The sequence below is a fragment of the Cetorhinus maximus genome, chromosome 3, assembly GCF_964194155.1.
Source record: "Cetorhinus maximus chromosome 3, sCetMax3.hap1.1, whole genome shotgun sequence".
NCBI classification, from domain to species: domain Eukaryota; kingdom Metazoa; phylum Chordata; class Chondrichthyes; order Lamniformes; family Cetorhinidae; genus Cetorhinus; species Cetorhinus maximus.
In genome coordinates, this window is record NC_135881.1 from 19,921,797 (window position 1) to 19,942,538 (window position 20,742).

Consider the following 20,742-nt stretch of genomic DNA (forward strand, 5'->3'; position numbering starts at 1 on the left):
TCTGTAAATGAATACAAAACCTTTTTGCAGATTTATTCACAATAACCTCTTCCACGTTCAGCATGCTCCATTTAAACTCGTCTCCTGATTGACATATTACATTCAATAGATGGTTTCTCTGATCCTGTACGGAATTACTTTATGCTAATCCACATGAAACTGCACTTACCTTTTACCCAGCAGCCCAACAGATTCACATCATTCTGAATCTGGTTGCATTGTATTAAGACTGTAATCTGGTGAATAAACACAAAAGTCTTACAGACTAATCTTTGGCATTATGCAGGTTTGGAGATGAATTATTATATAAATATTTGAGATAGTCAATCATTCCGGATTGAACAAGAGCAATATCCTCCACTTGTGGCAGCGTGAGAAGACAGTTCTATTCATAGCGACAAAACCATTCTATTCATAGATGTAAAATATTTTATTTGTAAATGCTGATCTAATCTGGTTGCACAAACTCCAAAACCCAATAACACTCTTTATACTTCAAAAAAAAAGCTTCTTTTTTCCCAACATTAGATACTATTGTACAGGACAGAAAAAAAACTGTAGGACAAACACTGGTAGGATGTTGGAATATTATTGTACAAGAAAAGAAATCCAAGAAACAAATTCATACAGCTATTTATCAAGAACTATGTACATTTGATTTCTTTTGCAAGGTAAAAAATACAACATGCCATATACATTACAATTTTATGACCGTTTCATTGAAGATAACAATTTACTGATAATGTGCACACAAACTTCATTTTGAACTTAATAGTTGTGAAGTGTCAGTACCAGTTATTTCTTTTCTGTAAGTACAAAATAAAGCTAACCTGGTTCAAAATGCATATTTTAAACCTCTACAAGCCAACACAAAAGTGTTTGTTTAAAGAAATGTAAACAAAGACAATCCATACAAATATTATTTTTGTGCCTATTTTCTTATTTATTCCAAAACCCTATTGTCAAAAATCCTGCAGTGTTAGCATAATTACATCTCATAATTTTGCTTAAAAATAAAAACTATCTTTGAGAGGCTACAACCCTTACATGATTTTGCTGAATGTAATGTGTCAGCAATCTTCTACCTTTACATCTAAGTTTGCTAATGGGGTTCCTTGCCACTACCTGGGTGTGGTTTTGAACCTAATTCACAGTTGGTTAAAATTATATGCCATGTAACCTGACTCAGAGGGACTCCACTAAAAGCAAACGGCTGCAGTGTCAGGTAGCATTTGGTCGTTTGTTTTTTTTATACTGTTTATTCCACACTCTATTTACATTTTGTACAAAGTAACAGGGTTTTTTTTTTATATCTGCAGGTAACAGCAGCAGCTTAGGCTTTCTTCTACTTTTATTTTTAAAAATAGCTTCATTCACTTATCCAATAAATACAAAAATGTTTCTCTTTTATCATACAGAAATCAAAAAACTACAATAAACTGACTCATGGAATCAAGTATTTTAAATGTTTTTTTTAGTGCAAGTTATTTCCCTTAGCTGTATCCCTAAGGAAGTCATCTCAGTACATTCCTTGTTCAGTGGTGTCTACTTTTAATTATTTATTTTTTTTTAAACTAGAGGGCCTGCCCCTTGCAAATAAGGCTGTGGCCAGCACTGTTGATCCTTCCCCTAGCTGGTGAATTCAGTCCTACATTCATAAGTGCCTATCCTACTTGAAAGCAGGTCAGCTGTTGGTTCTTTTCCTAGTAAAAATCATTTCTCATTTTTAGTCGATACAGGACAGTAACTCCAGTGCTAGACCATTTAGTAATCTGCATCCACCTGCATTATAAACAAACAGATGGGGTGACTGGCGACTCAGCCAAGTCTTCAGTTTATGCTTGTTACAGAACTCTGTGCTGCTGCTGCTGGAGATGAGGAAAATCATTTGTGAGCTCCAGGCTTATTTTTTAAAAAAAACTGTAAGCATCTCTTCCCAGGGAAAAGCAACCCCAGAAATATTGCAAGGAATGCGCTTAGTTCATCCATTTGCGGCAGTTTACAGCTCCACAGTGACATGGGATCTTGTGCTGATCATCTTCAAAATCAAACTTGTAGTCATAGGACAGCTGCAATAGAAAAGGTTTCTTGTCAGTGACTGGGTTAGAAAAACAGGTCCCAAAAAGGCTTAAAAACACATTCCACCTCAATTACAAACCAGACCACAGTACAGATTTAGAATTGAAAAGTAAGCAAATTCCAGCAGTCTCATGTTTACTTTGGCAACTACTTCCACTATAATGCTTACAATTAGCAGAGAAAAAAAAATCACATCTACAACTCTTACTTCATCAGATTTCCCAAGGCATGTATTTGAAGTAAAAAAAAGAGTTTGAAAGCCTCAGGTAATAACCAACTGTGCAGTTAGATAACTTTGATTTTATTATATTGGTAATAAAAGATACAGTACCAAACACAATATTTATTTACTTGAAAGCTAATAATGCAGTCGTGAAACGACTGAGTGTTTTCTCCATATTACAGATTTAAAGCACATCTTAGTTTTTACATTTGTTTGAGAGATGTGGGTTATGATAGTAAGGCCATATTACTGTCCAAGTCTAGTTGCCTCAAGGTGGTGGTGGGCTGCCTTCTTTAACAACTGCAGTTCTTGTGGTGAGGGCGCTCACATGGTGCAGAGTACTTTAAACAGATCATCATAAAACTATCTGGTGTGGTCACTATTAGCATTAATTTAGGGAATGGCTCCCTTTCACATCCTTGGAGCATTAACACTACAGAGTTTCTGGTTTAAAATATTAATTCAGACTAAATCATTTTTCCTCCATAAATATGAAGTGCCAGTTTTTGTCCTTAATTACGGGGGCCTGTAGAGTGTATATTTTAACAGAATTTTTTCAAATTGAGATAGCCTAGAAGAAACATAGAAAAGAGGAGTAGGTCCTTCAGCCCTTTGAGCCTGCTCCACCATTCAATATGATCACGGCTGATCCTTTATCTTAACGCCATACTCCAGCATTCTCCCTACACCCCTTGATGCCTTTGGAGTCCAGAAATCTATTTCCTTCTTAAATAAATTCAGTGACTTGGCCTCCACAGCCTTCTGTGGTAGAGAATTCCATAGGTTCACCACCCTGAGCGGAGAAGTTTCTCCTCATCTCAGTCCTAAATGGCCTACCCCATAATTGAGACTGTGACCCCTTGTTCAAGACCCCCAGTGTCATCCCTGCATCCAGTCTGTCCATCCCTGTCAGAATTTTATGTTTCAATAAGACCTCCTCTCATTCTTCTAAACTCCAGTGAATACAGGTCTAGTCGGCCCAATCTCTCCTCATACGACAGTCCTACCATCCCAGGAAGCAGTCTGGCAAATTTCGCTGCACTCACTCTGTTGCAAATGTATTTTTTCTTAGGTCAGGAGACCAAAACTGCACACAATACTCCAAGTGTGGTCTCACCAAGGCCCTGTACAGCTGCAGTAAGACATTGTTGCTCCTGTACTCAAGGCCTCTCGCAATGAAGGCCAACATACCATTTTGCCTTCTTAACTGCTTGCTGCACCTGCATGCTTGCTTTCAGTGATTGCTGTACAAGGACACCCAGGTACCTTTGTGAATCAACATTTCCCAATCTATCACCATTTAAGAGCTCCTTATAAACATTTTTACATATGGTGAGAAATAAACTAACCAGCTGATTAGATAATGGCTGATTTGTACCTTAACTCTATTCACCTATCTTTGATCCATATCCCTGATAACCTTACCCAATAAAAATCTGTCCATCTCGCTTTTCAAAATTTCAACTGACCAGCATCCAAAGCCTTTGGTGGAAAGGAAGTGAATTCTGGATATCCACTACTATATGTGGGAAAAACTGCTTCTTGATTTCACTGCTCGTTGGTCTAGCTCTAACTTCAAGATTATGCCCTCTTGTTCTGTTCTCTCTCCATAGAGAAAATAGTTGATTTGTATCTACCCTATCAAAACCCTTTACTATTTTAATAGTTTGTGTATCTAACCTATCAAATCCTTTATTATTTTCATCAACTCCATTAAATCACTACTTGAATATCTAAATTTAAAGGATTACAAGTCAAATTTTGCAACCTGCCCACAACATTTAACCCTTTAAGCTCCCATATTATTCTGATGAATTTTCACGGTACCCTTTCCAGGGCTAATGTTGTTCCTGACATCCAGTTGGGGTCTGACCAAGGCTCTGCACAACTGAAGCATCACTTCCCCACTTATGTATTCCAAACCCCTTAAAATAAATGGCCAAAATTCCATTACCCTTTTTGATAACTTTTTGTACCTGTACGTTCACTTTGTTTTCTGTATCGGAACACCGAAACTCCAGGGTTCCTATCCCGTCCCTATTGAGAACATGTTTTCATTCGTCTTGATTCCAAAATAGATGACTCGCACTTCCCAACATTGAACTCAATCCACCTCAGCTTTGCCTACTCATTTAGTCTGACGATGTCACTTTGCAACTTGCTGCTCCCATTTGTTAATTATAAATTAATTGAGTGCTTAGCTGTATTCAGGTGGTGGTCATTAACTGGGGATTCAATCAGCTGTGGCTCAGTTCATAGCACCCTCGCCTTTGCGTCAGAAGGTTGTGGGTTCATGTCCCACTCCCGGAAACCAAGAACGGTGAATGTACTCGAAAGAGTTACAATCTGTGACTGTTGATAACTCGAAAGAGTTACATATACAGGACCAAGCTGAAACTGTGCGTCTTGGATTGGAGGTGTATGATATGTAATATTTGACTCGGTAAATAAAAATTTAAGTGTATAAAGACTAGGCTCCAGTTCTATCCTTCGCACCTGGCTGAGTTATAATTATTAATTATGTTTCCTTTTGTGGGAGAATCTAGAACTAAGGGTCACAGTTTAAAAATAAGGGGTTGCTCATTTAAGATAGAGATGAGGGGAAATTTTTTTCTCTCAGAGGGCTGTGTGTCTTTGGAGCTCTCTTCCTCAAAAGGCAGTGGAAGCAGGGTCTTTGAATATTTTTAAAGCAGAGCTAGATAGATAGAAAGGTTATCGGGAGTAGGCGGGAAGTTCTAAGCAGATCAGTCATGATGTTACTGAATGGCGGAGAAGGCTTGAAGGACCGAGTGGCCTACTCCTGCTCCTAGTTCGTTTGTTCGTATAACACCGTTCACACAATTTACTGTGCCACCTAATTAGTGTCATCAGCAAACTTGGATATGGAGCTATTTATTTCCTCATTCTTAATGTATAAGGTTAAAACCTAAGGCCCCAGTAAAGATCCCTTGGGAACATAACCTGTTACATTCCAATCAAAAACCACACTTTTACCCCCTACTCTGTCTCCTATCTTTCAACCAATTAGCGACCCATGTTACAAAGCTGCCAACATCAGACTAAAGATTGAATATGTATCGCAGTTGGGTGTCCCTTCTGTACTGTGGAACTTATACTTAAACCATTAAAATATTTCAGTCAAGAACAAGGGAAATAATGGGAATCACCTTAAGTAGTTTTCACATTTTTATTGTTATTGTTTTATTCTCATTACTTCAAGGAGTAAAACGTACCAGGAGTAAATTAACTAGATGGCACGAAGACTAGAATATCGCTGAAAAAACAGACATGTCTAAGCTTTTCATCTTGCACTCATCAGGACACTTGCAAGGATACCAATATAAGGGGGAAAACAATAATTTATATTGTATACGAAGAGAGTGCTGATTGGTTTGCAAGCGGCATTGCTATGGAGAATGCACCACTGATGGTGACTGATAGTTAACTGCCAAGCATTGTTTGCAATTTAAGCCAGGCAGCTTGACCCTGATTGGTCAAGGGATTGCCCTGAGGAATGAGTCAGCAAGTGGCTGTCACTGAAACAGGTGCAATGTATGTAGTGTTCTTTCTGTCTGCAAAGAACAGGGCCCTGTGTATTATATGTAGCTTCCAGTACATGCAAATGCACCACATTGCAAGCTCGACTGACAATCTTAAATTGGTTGTGAGCGTAATTCTTAGCACACTGACGATTATTTAGCTAATTTTATCCAATTGCGGAATCACATCTAATGTTGGACACTGTGTTTTGAGCTTTGCAAGCATGGGGTGGTTGGGTATGACCTGTACCCTGCCCATTGCCAACAGTAGCTGGGACATGCTGTTTGATACAACCCGCCAGTATTTGGGACAGACGGCCTACATACCTAGCATCACACTGGCAATGAAATTCACAAACCATGCTACTCATTTGTGCGACAAGCAGAACGTCTTTTTGGTTTGATGACAGTATTGGTTAACTTTATTTTATTTATGGTAAGCATTCTCCATGGCAATGCCACTTGCAAATCAATCAGCACTCGCTTCACATACAGTATAAATTGTTGTTTTCCCCCTTATATTGGTATTCTTGCGAGTGTCCTGATGAGTGCAAGACAAAAAGCTTAGGCATGTCTCTTTTTCAGCAATTATCAAATTCTGTTCTACCAAATGACTATTTGAATACTGGAGCCCTAAAAGGTGACTTTGGGTACATTTTTTTGTTTTAAGAACACAGGAAATACTTTGATGAAAGCAACATCAATATAATCTACTGCATCTTAAAAAGGCATTTGACAATGTTCCAGAAAAGAAATTAAGGAGTATGGAAGTAATACAGACTGAAAATCTACTGAAAGCAATAGGGAGTAAAATATGGTGATAAGAAGAAAAAAGTTAGAAGCGACAGCAACAAGCGGAGTTCCACATTAATTTATTCTGTTCCCTGTAGTTCTCACTATTCAATAATGAATATGTACAATATTATAAACCTTGATGAGCCAACAAATTTATGGGGCCATAGGACAAGCATTAAGAGAACCTTTTATTTATTCACATAATGTTAGGGATGCTGGCAAGGCTAACATTTATCACTTAGCTGTATCCATCTATAAGTGCCCTGGAGAAGGTGATGAATAACAGAGTGACTTTCCCTGCCATTTCAGAGGGTTGTTAAGAGTCAACCACATTGAATTGGGGTCTGGAATCCGGGTAAGGACGGGACATTTTCTTCCCTAAAGGAACCAGATTGATTTTTTACAACAGTCCAATAGTTTCATGGTCACAATTACTGATACTAGCTTTTTGCTCCGGATTTTAATGAATTTAATTCAAATTCCTCAGCTGCCATGCTGGGATTTGAACTTGTGGGCAGCTCAAAAGACTAGAGCTCTGGGTTATTAGTGCAGTAACATAACCACTATGTTACTATATCCCATAAATCTGAAAGCATTCAAAGGGCTATGGGAAAACAAAGTACATGATTAGGAATGACTGATAGATTTTAACCTGGAGAAATGCAAGATTATACATATTGAGACTGAAATTTTGTTTATCAGTAAAGAAAGAACAGGGAAAGAAAAGGGTATGTTAGGGATGGCAAGTAAGCACTTCAGGAATTCTTAACAGTGACTGTTCCCTATTCCACCCCACCAATATTTTCTAGTTGGCTTCATTTTGATGCTGAGAGGACACATATAATTTAAATACAAGATAAGACACAGTAAATCTAAAGGGTTATCCCCAGTGTTAAAATAATGGCAGAAGCTAGGCATCAATGTTCAAATTAGGGAAAGCCATGTGGGAGGCAAGTTCATGATAGAGTGGACTCTGGATGGAGTGTGCTCGAAGGGTCTAAAGTCACCCTGGACTTGCTATGCACTTATCAAATAGTGGTTCAACTCATAGCTGAACAAAACTATATACTGTACCCAAATACAAATGTAACTCAGAACTTAGTCCTTTTTATTTTCTGTTTCTCTAGGTCCTTCTTCAATATCAACTGTAATGATTTTAAACATTATTTCTTGGGATATGGACATCACTGGCTAGGCCAGCATTTATTGCCCATCCCTAATTGCCCTTGAGAAGGTGGGGGTGAACTGCCTTCTTGAACCGCTGCAGTCCATGTGGTGTAGGTACACCCACAGTGCTGATGGTGGGGTGGGTGGGAGGAGGGAAATGATGATGTTTAACGTCATTATATAACAAGTTAATTACCTGGAGAACCTAATGTAAATGCAGCATTGGTTAACTTTATTTCATTTATGGTAAGCATTAGTCAGTATTATGCACAGTAGAGGATGTAAAGCAGACCTAATGTAGCATTTTGCTTACAAGGTCGGACCCACCTCCTCTCCTTTTTGGATCCTTCGGTTGGAGCTGATGATTATTTTGTGTCCTTTCTCAAATGTCACCACCTCAGCCACACAATTTGGTGCACAGGAATGATTAATATATCTAAGAGAGATTATAACGCACATCAAATTACCAGAAATTATTGTATGAATGTGAAAGACAAAATTCAAATTGCCTTCTTAATAACAGCTTACAAAAATATTAATCAGGTTACTACAACTTTATTGGTAGGAACTTCAAGCTGGCTGGTTTCTCCATTTTTAAAAAAATGTTGGACTGGACTTTCCTAATTTTTAAGTAGAATTTAAATAGAACCACGGGATTAATTAATTATTGAAACTTAGTTCTCCACATACTAGGGTTTTTGGAGATTTATACAAACAAACAGGCTGATCCAAACGAGATAAAAACCATCGGGGTACTGTTCCTTTTCAGAAACACAGTGTCCACATTAATGTTGGAAGAACCAACCCGAAAAAGGAGAAGTTAGTAAATGCCTCAGATTCAGAACAAACCCCTAAATGGACTTGAGCCTAATCTGTGTTAGTCATTTAGTGACCAGTGTTGCTTTTTTTCTTCAACTTGCTTTTTTGGAAAATCCAAAAGAGGTGCCTACTTTAGGTGAGAAACAGGCCAGCACCTTGTATTCTTGCTCTATCTAGCAACTAGGGAGCTTTTGGACAGGCACTTGCCGATGTCACTGAAATGGAGTTGTTCCTCAGCCACTGAAGAGGCTGAAGACCAGATCTGCTCTATGCAAGTCAAGGTGCTGCGTACCTGTGGCTGGAGTCAATGGAACATTTTGAAAAAAACAGGTCAGAAGTCACGTGTTCCGGACACAATGTGGCTGCAATTTACAAGGAGGTTAATGCTGGAAACTGGTGCCAGGTTGACTGGAGTCTTTGCAGAAGAAACAGGGGAAACAGACAAAGCAAACTTCCATTGATCCAGGATGAATGAGCAATAGATACTGGGCAGCATTGCACTAACTGCTGGGGTGCTACACAACTGTAGCAGTTATTGTGATATCGATATTGGTCAATACTGAAGCAGAAGACTGATGCTTCAGGTATTTACTAATTAAGTAATTTCCAAGGGAAAGTTCAAGACCTTGTTCCAATGATGATGCACCAAATATTGATCACATTTCTACTTACAAAGGAGCAGAATGGCATTATGTTCATTATAGGTGACCTTTAAATGAGGGCTGACTTCAATGTTCAGAATAGTGATAGTGAACTGGCTTGCAAAATATTTAATCAAAAGCAAATCCCCCACCCACCCCATTACACACACACAGACACACACATACAGAAAGAGAGACAGATACGCACAGAGATACACACGAGACAAGCATGAGTTGCGCACAAACGCGCACGTGCGCTCTCTCCCTCACACACACACGCGCGCGTTCTCTCTCCCTCACACGCGCGTGCTCTCTCTCCCCCTCTCTCACACACACGCATTCGCTCTCCCTCCCTCACACACACGCGCTCTCTCTTCCTCTCTCACACACATGCGCTCTCTCTTCCTCTCTCACACACACAGACACAGAGAGACAGAGACACAGACAGGCTTGAGCACACACACTCACACACGCACACAGAGACAGACAGACAGGTGCGCGCAGGCACTGGTACGCACAGGCAGAGGTACGCACAGGCAGAGGCGCGCAGAGACAAAGACATACACAGGCACACGCAGAGGCACAAGCACACAGAGACACACAGGCACACACGCAGACAGGCACATGCACAGATAGGCGCAAACAGACAGACACACACACAGACAGGCACAGACACAGAGACACACAGACTCATGAAGACGCGCACACACACATGCAGACACACAGACATAGATGCAAACATTCAGGCGTGCCCACACAGACTCAGGCGCACAGAGACAAAGGTGCACATACAGCCAGATAGGCACACAGCCAGACAGGCACGCACACAGCAAGGCAGGCACAGGGACTCAGGTGCACAGAGGCACATACGCAGAGATACAGAGACATACGCAGCGAGACAGCCACACACGCAGAGGGGCACAGGCACGTGCACAACAACACACAAGTGTGCACAGCGACACAAGCACGTGCACACACACAGGCACACACAGGCACATGCACAGCGACACAGGCGCGCGCATACACACACACAGACAGACACACTCGCAGAGACACGCAGGTGCAGAGGCCTGAATTTTCAGCTTGGCGGGCAAGCGCGATCAGGAAACGGACCACTAACCCTGATTGGCCCCCAACCGCGATTTCATGTTGGTCGGCCAATTAACGGCCAGCGTGAAGCACATGCTGTACGATCAGCACTGCTTGGGTTGGGGGTGGGAGGAAGGTGAGCGCTGAAGTCAGCGTGGGTGCGTAATGAAAGCTCCCTGAAGACAGAGAGCTGTCTCAGGGAGCTGAAGAATTTAAATACAAAAAATAAAGATTTTAAAATCTGGAAAAAATGCCCATACATCAGAAACAGTCATCTGAACATATACAACATGAAAATTCTGTCCTAACATTTTAATTTTTAAAAATTTGATGATGGAAGCCTCATCCTACCCTTGGATGAGGTTTTGTGAAAAATGCAAAAGCCGCCTGGCCGATTGGTGGCGGGCGCGCTGAGTTTAGCGTGCACCCGTCAACCAAAATATCGCGCGAGAGCGTGGTAATGTTGGGACACACACTGAGCAAAAAATTCTGCCCAGACACACCCACACAGAGACACAGGCACACAGATGCATGTAAGGGAGGCAGTGGCATATTGGTATTACCACTAGGTGAGTATTCCAGAGGGATACTCTGGGGACCTGGGTTCAAATCCCACCACAGCAGATGGTGAAATATGAATTTGATAAAAATCTGGAATTAAAACTCTGATGATGTTCACGAAACCATTGCCGATTGTTGTAAAAACCCAACTGCTTCGCTAATGTCCTTTAGGGAAGGAAATCTGCCATCCTTAGCTGGTCTGGCCTACATGTGACTCCAGACCCACAGCAATGTGGTTGACTCTTAAATGCCCGATGAACAAGGGCAATTGGGGATGGGCAATAAATGCTGGCCTAGCCAATGACACCCACATCCCATGAACGAATAAAATAAAACCAGACACACACACACACACAAACACAGGCACTAACCCCCTCCTCACCCATAATGCATACAAATTGCAGGATATAGAAGACCACTTCGTAGAGTGTGGCCATTATTCTCTCTAATACTTCAGCAGAACCAGACGCTCTAAGAACCATGAGTTTGAGGCCACCCTCTCTGACCCAGGAAGGGTTTTTAAACTACAGCTCTCTAATTGGACGTGGATAGAGGAATTGACCTTCGCATCAGGCTTGCTGTGGGTACCACCCTCTTTCATGGTCGATTATCATGTCAAGTCTACAAATTACCTTTTTTACTAATTTTAATTCACAGTAGTAAGAATTTACGAAATACAGTTGCTCCTTCTGCAATCCTGAAACAGTGGCAAATATTTAGGGTAACCTTCCAGCTCAGCATTCAAAACAATCACATTGAGAGACTTTCAAAATGTAGCTGGATGCTATTAGCATAGGAGATTACAGGGCCTTGGTGAGACACATCTGGAATACTGTGTGCAGTTTAGGTCTCCTTATTTGAAAAAAGATATATCTGCTTTAGAAGCAGTACAGAGAAGGTTTACTGGACTCATTCCTGGAATGAAAGGCTTATCCTACAATGAAAGGATGAACAGGTTGGTCCGAAATGCATTGGAGTTTAGTAGAATGCAAGTTGATCTTATGAAACATACAAGGTCTTGAGGGGACTTGACAGGGTAAATACCCGGAGGTTGTTTCCATTTGTGGGAGAGACTAGAACTAGGGGACACAATTTAAGAATCAGAGGTCTACCATTTAAGACAGAGATTAGGAGAGTCTTTGAGGGTCATTAGCCCATGGAATTTTCTTCCCCAGAAAGTAGTGGGCGCTGGGTCATCAAGTTTATTCAAGGCTGAGTTAGATAGATGTTTGATAGTCGAGAGTTATGGGGAAGCAGATGGGAAGGTGCAGCTGAGACCACAACCAGATCAGCCATGCTCTTACTGAATGGTGGAGCAGGCTCAAAGGGCCAAATGACCTACTTGTGCTCCTAAGTCCTATGTTCCTATGAGATGAGCTATGATGGGCCAAATGGCCTTTTCTTGTGTAACGGGGGAGGTGAGGAGGGCCTTGGTCTCTCGACCCCCCACGTCAGCATGGGACTGGATCCTGGGCCTTGACTGGCACCGACCTCGGAGGACGGAGGATGCTGGACAGGGAGTTCATTTGCTCTGTGGGTCCTCCCTGGGACAAGAGACTGGGCCCAGACTGAAGGAGGAGGGGGCCGGTCCCGGAGTGCAGGCTGAAGTATTGGGTGGAACCTTAAGCATCGTGGAGAGCAAGAAGCAAAATGGCAGCAGCAAGAAGCAGGAGCAGAAGTCTGAGATTGGTGAATTGCTGCGTCCAGGAACCAACGTGACAAAGAGGGTAGACTGAAGCCTCTGTTGACAGCTGGAACACCTGGAAGTGGCAGCGGAGTAGGTGAATTGCTGAAGAACTTGGCAGACTGCCTGGACAGCACCTCTGAGTCCTAGAGGCCACAAGGAGCGGGAAATCCCCTTCATGTCTGGGACACAAGGTAATCTGTCACGTGGCCACAGGAAGTTGGCAATACAGGTTCCAACAAACTGAACTCTGCTACTCAGCTGATTAAAGATCAGGAGTTGAGTTCTTGACGGTATCTTGCAGGATCTGGAGCAATGGACATGAATGTCCATTGTGAATAGTCTATTCCTCTAAATTAAGCTTTCCCATTAACATTTGTAAATCCAGTGGAGTAAAGGGTCCATGTTTTATAATCTTTGTGCAGTCAGTGTGCTTGAATCTCACATAACGCTTGTCCTGACTTTTCTTATGCAGGTAAAAACCAAAATGGTTTAATTTCTTTTTCATCAGTAATAACGTACTGCCTCCGGTTTTGAGGAGGTTACAAACAACATGTTATTTTACTTCAAGGCCATAGTAGGCCAGACACAAGAATGTTGTGTGATTTACTGCTTTATAAATTGTAAAATACTGCATGGCGTTTACAAGGTTGGAATATAAGAAAGGGCAGCATCTATATTTCAATAAAAATATGTAACTCACACAAATGCATTCAGAGGACTCACAAACTACTGCACACCAAATATCCTTAAGAATGTTAGCAATTAATGAAAGCGAGAGATAGCAATTTCCTGTTCGAAGAACATGATTGCCAGGCCAACTGGAAGGGGGCAGGGACTCACTCCAATTTTATTTTCAAAAAGACCTACCTTGCAGGACCTCCCGTCAATGTTGCATCAATAACATGATCACTGTCAATGCGAAACATGTACACTCCACGGTTCTATGAACAGGGCAAGAAAGAAAAAGTGCTTCTTGAGGTTTTACATACTAAATGCACTATATAAATGCAAGTTATGTAGTAAGCAGTCCCAAGGTGCTTAACAAGAGTGCTATCAAACGAAATTTGACACCGATCCGCCCAAGGATTAGGACAAATGACCAAAGTTTGGCCAAAGACATAGGAACATAGGAAATAGGAGGAGTAGGCCATTCAGCCCCTCAAGCCATTGAACTAGATCAGGGCCGATCTTCCGCTCATCGCCAGTTTCCTGCACTATCCCCATAATCCCTTGATATTTTTAATATCTAGAAATCTATCAATATCTATCTGGAACATATTCAATGACTGAGCCTCCATAGCCCTCTGGGGTAGAGAATTCCAAATATTCATCACCCTCTAAGTGAAGAAATTCCTCCTCATCTCAGTCCTAAATAGCCTACCCTGTATTTTGAGACTGTTGTCCCCTGGCTCTAGAACTGCACCCCACCCTGACAAAGCCAGGGGAAATATATTTCCTGAATCCACCCTGTCAAGCCTTGTAAGAATTTTGTATCTTTCAATGCTTTCACCTGTAATTCTTCTAAACTCTACAGGAAAAGGCAGTATCTATATTTCCTTAGTCTCTCCTCATATGACAATCCTGCCATCCTAGGAATCAGTCTGGTGAATCTTCGTTGCACTCCCTCTATGGCAAGTATATCCTTCCGTAGATAAGGAGACCAGAACTGCACACAGTACTCCAGGTGTGGTTTCACCAAGGTTCTATACAATTGCAACAAGACATCTTTACTCCTGTACTCACATCCGCTTTCAATATAGTCCAACATACCATAGAACAGTTAGGGTGCAGAAAGAGGCCGCTCAGCCCATCGTGTCTGCGACGGCCAGAAAGAGAAAAAAGAAATTAGCTGCTCATTTTCATCTCACTTTCCCAGAACCTGATCCGCAGCCTTGCAGGTTACAACACTTCAGGTGCAGATCCAGGTAAATTTAAATGAGTTGAGCGTTTCAGCCTCAACCACTAACTTAGGCAGTAAATTCCAGATGCGCACCATCCTCTGGATGAAAAAGTTTCCCTCATGTCCCCTCTAATGCTTCTACCAATCACCTTAAATCTATGCCCCAGGGTAACTGACCCGTCACTAGGAGAAACAAGTCTTTCCTGTCTACCCTATCTAGGCCCCTCATAATTTTGTACACCTTAATTAGGTCACTCCTTCTCCTCCTCTGTTCTAAGGAAAACAACCGTAGCCTATCCAGTCTCTCATTATAGCTGCAATTTTCAAGCCCTGGCAACATTTGTAAATCTCCTCTGCATTCCTGTAATGTGATGACCAGAACTGTACAAAAAATTCCAGCTGTGGTTTAACCAGCATTTTATACAGTTCCATCGTTACATCCCTGCTTTTGTATTCAATACCTTGCCCAATAAAAGGAAAGCCTTCCAAATGCTTTCTTTACCACCTTGTCCACTTGTCCTGCCACCTTCAAGGACCTGTGGACATGGCACTCCAAGGTCTCTCACTTCCTCAACCTCTCTCAATAACTTGCGTTATTCTGAGTATTCCGTTGCTTTGTTTGCCCTCCCCAAATGCATTACCTCACACTTTTCTGGATTGAATTCCATTTGCTACATCTCTGCCCACTCATCCAAACCATTGATACCATTCTGGAGTCGACAGATATCCTCTTCACTATCAACTACATGACCAATTTTTGTATAACCTGCAAATTTCCCAATCATGACTCCCACATTTAAGCCTAAATCATTAATATATACAACAAACAGCAAGGGCCCCAACACTGAGCCCTGTGGAACACCACTAGAAACTGTTATCCATTCGCAAAAACATCCATCGACCATTACATTGTTTCCTGTCACTCAGCTAATTTTGGATCCAACCTGCTACTTTCCCATGTCCCACGAGATCTCACTTTCCTGACCAGTCTGCCATGTGGGTCCTTGACAAATGCCTTACTGAAATCCAGGTAGACAACGTCCACTGCACTGCCCTCATCAGTCCTCCTTGTTAATCCTTCAAACAATTCTATTTAGTAAGACACGACCTTCCTCTAACAAAACCATGCCTTTCAAGTGACAGTTTATCCTGTCTCTCAGAATTTGCCCGCCACCGACGTCAGACTGACCGGCCTATAATTTTCTGGCCTATCCCTCACGCCCTTTTAAAATAATGGTACAATGTTCGTAGATCTCCAATCCTCTGGGACCGTGCCTGCATCTAGTGAGGATTAGAAAATGATCCTCAGAGCATCTGCTATTTCCTCCCTGGCTTCCTTCAACAGCCTGGAATATAGTCTATCTGGCCCTGGTGATTTATCCACCTTCAAGGATGCCAGTTCCCCCAGTACTTCCTTTCACACTATGCTTTTATATTTGACATTTCACACTGCTCCTCTTTAACTAGAATGTCTGCATCATCCCTCTCCTTATTGAAGACAGAGACAAAGTGCTCAATGAGAACCCTGCCCATATCTTCTGCATCAACCCACAAGTGTCCATCTCTGATAGCCCTACCTTTTCCTTAGTTATTCTCTTGCTCTTAATGTACTGGTAAAACATCTTAGGGTTTTCTTTGATTTTACTTGGCAATATTTTTTCATATCCTCTATTTGCTTTCCTAATTTCCATTTTTACTTCACCCCTGTACTTTCTAAACTCCTGTAGGCTTTCTACAGTATTAAGCCTTTTGTGACTGTCATAAGCTTTCTTTTTCTGCTTTACCTTGGCCTGTATGCTTCTGGGTAACCAAGGGGCTCTAGATTTGGCAGTACCATCCTTTTCCTTTGTGGGGGCACGTCTACACTGTGCCCATAGCATCTCACCTTTGAATGCCTCTCACTGATTTGACACAATTTTCCTTGCAATAGCTGTATCTAGCCCACTCTTGCTGGCTCACCTCTCAGCTTTGTAAAATTTGTCTTCCTCCAATTTAGAACTTTTACTCCTGTTCTACCTTTGTCCTTTACCATAATGATGCTAAATCTAACTATATTATGGTCACTATCTCCAGAATGGTCCCCCCACTGCTACTTCATCCACTTACCCAGCTTCATTTCCTAAGACTAAATCTAGAATTGCATCTCTTCTTGTTGGGCTTGTTATGTGCTGGCTAAAAAAGTTCTCTTGAATGCAGTTCAAGAATTTTGCACCCTCTGTGCCCTTCAGACTGCCCATATCCCAATTGATATTGGTAGTTGAAGTCCCTGACTATTACTGCCCTATTGTTTTTGCACTCAGAAATCTGTCTACATATTTGCTCTTCTAACTCCCTTCCACTATTTGGGGGTCTATAGTACTCTCCTAGCAGTGTGGTGCCCTTATTTTATTTCTGAGCTCAACCCATACGGCCTTATTTGATGCTTCATTTAGTATATCAAGCCTCTCCACAGCTGTAATTGATTCTTTGACCAATAATACTACCCCCCCCACTTTTTTATCCCCCTCCCTATCCTGCCTGAAAACTCTATATCCAGGGATGTTGAGCTGCCATTTTTGCCCCTCCATAAGCCAAGTTTCTGTTATAGTGATGATATCATGTTGCCATGTGTCTATCTGTGCCCTCAGCTCATTGGCTTTATTTACTATGCTCCTTGTATTTATATACGTATTTGCCTTCCTAATTGCTTGTTGCACCTGCATGTTAGCTTTCAGTGACTCATGAACAAGGATAACGAGGTCCCATTGGACATCAACACTTTCCAATCTTTCATTTAAGAAATAGTTTGCATTTCTATTTTTCCTACCAAAATGCAAAACTTCACAATTGTCTACATTATATTCCATTTTAAAGGAGGAGCGAGGTATAGAGGTTTAGAGAGGGAGTTCCAGCACTTAGAGCCTAGATAGCTAAAGGTCTGATTACCAATAGTGAGTACTGAATATCAGGGATGTGTAAGGTGCCAAAAGTGCAGAGATCTTGTAGGACTGGAGAAGATTTCAGAGAAATGGGGCAGTGTGACCATGGAGGCATTTGAAAACAAGGATGGAAATTTTATAAACTCTATCTTATAATTGTTATGCTACAACAGGAGCTCGCTACTGTGAGAAATGTACAAAAACAAGACAGACTGTTGAGCTACTAATATAGAAACTACCAAACAGGCAATTGAAGCTCAACATATGTTACTAGGCTTGCAATGTGAAGGAAAAGCCCTTAGTTCTGTTTAATGTAGACAACATTCTGGCAACAGGTATTTCCTAATGCTGCATTTTTTCATTTGCACAGGAAAACCAAGTTTTAAGCTAAACCCCAACTGCAGGGCAAGCGAGCACAGGTGTAAGCTGGCAAAAAGTTCAGGACTGATGGCAGTCATGCAATGAGCAAAAAGTCTCCTAGATAAGGCAGACATCTTTGCTCATCTTAACTGTGATAAGTCCATCTGCGTTTCCCACTGGGGCCAGAGTTTCCCCAGTGTATTTAGCTTGGAGTATAAGCCAGTGCGATATAAAGCTGGTGGCAAAGCAGTTAATTGTTGCTCTCTATGAATTCAGAAAAATTCACTTTAATGTGCTTGCTTGGTGCAGATAAATTAATACACAAGTTAGCAGAGTCAATTAGAGGAGTGTTCTGTTGGGAATGAAAGATTTTTGGAAGTTAGGCTTTTTAAAATCTTTCTGTAGAGAGAGTTGACAGATGATGTCAATAATACTTAAAAGTGCAGCACTCAATTTTCAGTTTTGACTTTTCTTTCTCCCCTCTCATTTCTCGTTTCTAAGACTATACCAGCAGGCACCAGGACACCAGGCACTAGGACATGACCACTTAATCTAGGTTGACACTCCATCATAATACTGAGGGTGTGCTAAATTTGCGTAGATCTCATCATGTCATAACACCGTGAACCATGAGGACAAAATCCCTGCGCAGTATTCCAAGAGGAACATAGAAATCTACTCATTCACTGGCTAACATTCCCCCCTACCTCAATTAGGATTACGAGAAACAGATTGGCTGTTAATTCAACTGACTAATGTGGACACAAAACGGCCATATCACATAGCAGTAAATGGACTTCGAATTATATTCATTGCACTTTGAGATATCTGAAAGATTAATAAGACACTATATCTACGATACAATTGATACAGTTAGACAGATTTTCGCTTGGGAACACACACAATTCTGCAAAACAAGGCTAATTTGTTAATAACTTTTACAAGGGCAAGTGTGTGCACTGGGAGAGCACACATCAGGCATGGTGGTCTGTGGATCCTTCAAGGTTTTCTATTCATTAAAATTAATTAGTTTTTTCGATTTGTTCATGGGATGTGGGCATCGCTGACAGGGCCAGCCTTTACTGGCCTTGAGAAGATGGTGGTGAGCTTCTGCATGGTATGTGTATACTGACAGTGTTCCAGGATTTTGACTCAGTGATGATAAAGGAATGATGATATAGTTCCAAGTCACATGGTGTGAGACTTCAAGGGGAACCTGCAGGTGGTGGTATTCCCATGCACCTGCTGCCCTTGTTCTTCCAGGTTGTAGAAGTCATGGGTTTGGAAGGTGTTGTCAGGTAGGGCTTGGCGGGTTGCTGCAGTGCACCTTGTAGATGGTACACACTGGGGTTCCTGTGGTTGAGATAGTTGGCTTCCAACAACTATAACCATTTTTCTTATTGTATTCTCACATAATTCACTATGGAAAATAAAGCAGCAAATATGTCAACCTTACATTCCGGAATGGAGTACACACAATTGTGCGCTGTGGCCTTATGGGGATATTAAACAGACATGAAAAAAATAATTATAAAAATTATTCCTAAAATGCTCTCATTATGGAAATTAAGCCAAAAACTTCCAGAATATCATGAGAAACAATTGAGAGTATAACTATGGGGAATAATCCACCATCATCCAAATGTAAATCTAACCAATTGCATATCAAACCGTTAATCTTAACTCAGGAAAAATGTGAAGATGAAATTACCATTCTCCCAACTTAAAACTACACTGTTCGTATTTCTTCTTCAGGACCATTCTTATCTAATTCTCTGTCATGGAGTGGTAAAAGAAACAGCGGGAAGTGCCTTTGTGCATCATTCGTGTTCTTCACTTAGCCTGCCGCTCTCAATATTTGGCAGGAATGAACATGTGTCCACAAGAACAAATTATTTTGGTTTTCAGAAACTCTTGGGGAAGAGTAAGGCATACTGAAAATGCTAGAAATACTCAGCATCTGTGAAAAGAACGTGTGTGTGTTAATGTTCAAGGTCTGGGCACTTTGTCACTCGTGAAACTCATCCATTCCACCTCAGAGATGATAATTGGTCTGCTAAGTGCTTTCATAATTTCCTATTGCTATTTTAGAGATTTTCAGCATGAGGTATTGGCTCTTTATATATTGTTTACATGAGAAAACTGGACAGGAGTGTCACCAAAAAAAAAAGAACATAACCAATAGGAGCTGGAGTAGGTGCCTTTTGAGATTGCTCCACCATTCAATAAGATCCTCCATTTCAGCTATACCTTCTCGCACTATTCCCACAGCGCCCCAAGATCCACTGAGTATATTCAAGTCAAAGATTAATGACAGTATCCAAAGTACTGGTGGTAGAGAATTCCAAAGGTTCATAAACGTTTGAGTGAAGGAATTTCTGTTGGTGCAGCTCAGTGTTGTCAAGGCTACCCATTCATAATTATACTGCAACAGCTTCACCCCCATTTCCTAGACCACAACAGCGACCACACTTCAAAAAGAAAAGTACTTCACCAACGGTAAAGTGCCTTGGGGCATCCTGAGGTCATGAAAGGTGCTATATAAATTAAAGCCTTTCTTTTTTTAATGTCCTACCTGAAAACAGTTAATTTGCTCTGTAATTCTGGCGCAAAGCGTAAAATTGTGAAATTTTAAAAACTTTTACAGCACGATGTTTTGTACACGTTTATTCCAGTGTGAGCTGCAACTTGTGGTAGGGAAGGTGGGTGGAGTGGGGTGGGTGATGGGAGAATTCAGATCCTGACTGATAGGATAAAAGTTCTCTGTAGGTTGTAGGAACATAAGGAATTATAATTAGTTTGGAGATCGGGATGTAAGACAACATGCGGGGTTGGAACAGATTCTTGTTATGGTACAAGAACAAGCATGAATAACCCAATCATACCCACCGAAAACAGAAAATGCCATCCCCTGTTAAAATCTAGCACTGAATGGATATTTATGTAGCTGTTTTCTATTCCATG

General features: G+C 41.3%; 1 protein-coding gene across 11 annotated transcripts in view; it reads right to left on the minus strand.

The window, feature by feature from the left end:
* Window positions 1-406: 406 nt before the first annotated feature.
* The window catches only part of kmt2ca (lysine (K)-specific methyltransferase 2Ca), a 455,613-nt gene continuing 435,277 nt past the window's right edge, over window positions 407-20,742 (minus strand). For 10 of the 11 annotated variants that reach the window (XM_078537008.1, XM_078537002.1, XM_078536999.1 and 7 more), the window contains 3 exons: window positions 13,468-13,541; window positions 8,131-8,239; window positions 407-2,069 (listed from right to left, as the gene is read on the minus strand). In XM_078537008.1, coding sequence (XP_078393134.1) covers window positions 1,977-2,069; window positions 8,131-8,239; window positions 13,468-13,541 — 276 coding nt within the window. In that variant the 3' untranslated portion in view covers window positions 407-1,976. The remainder of the gene's footprint in view (window positions 2,070-8,130; window positions 8,240-13,467; window positions 13,542-20,742) is intronic. The other variant, XM_078537032.1, reaches the window with a different exon arrangement.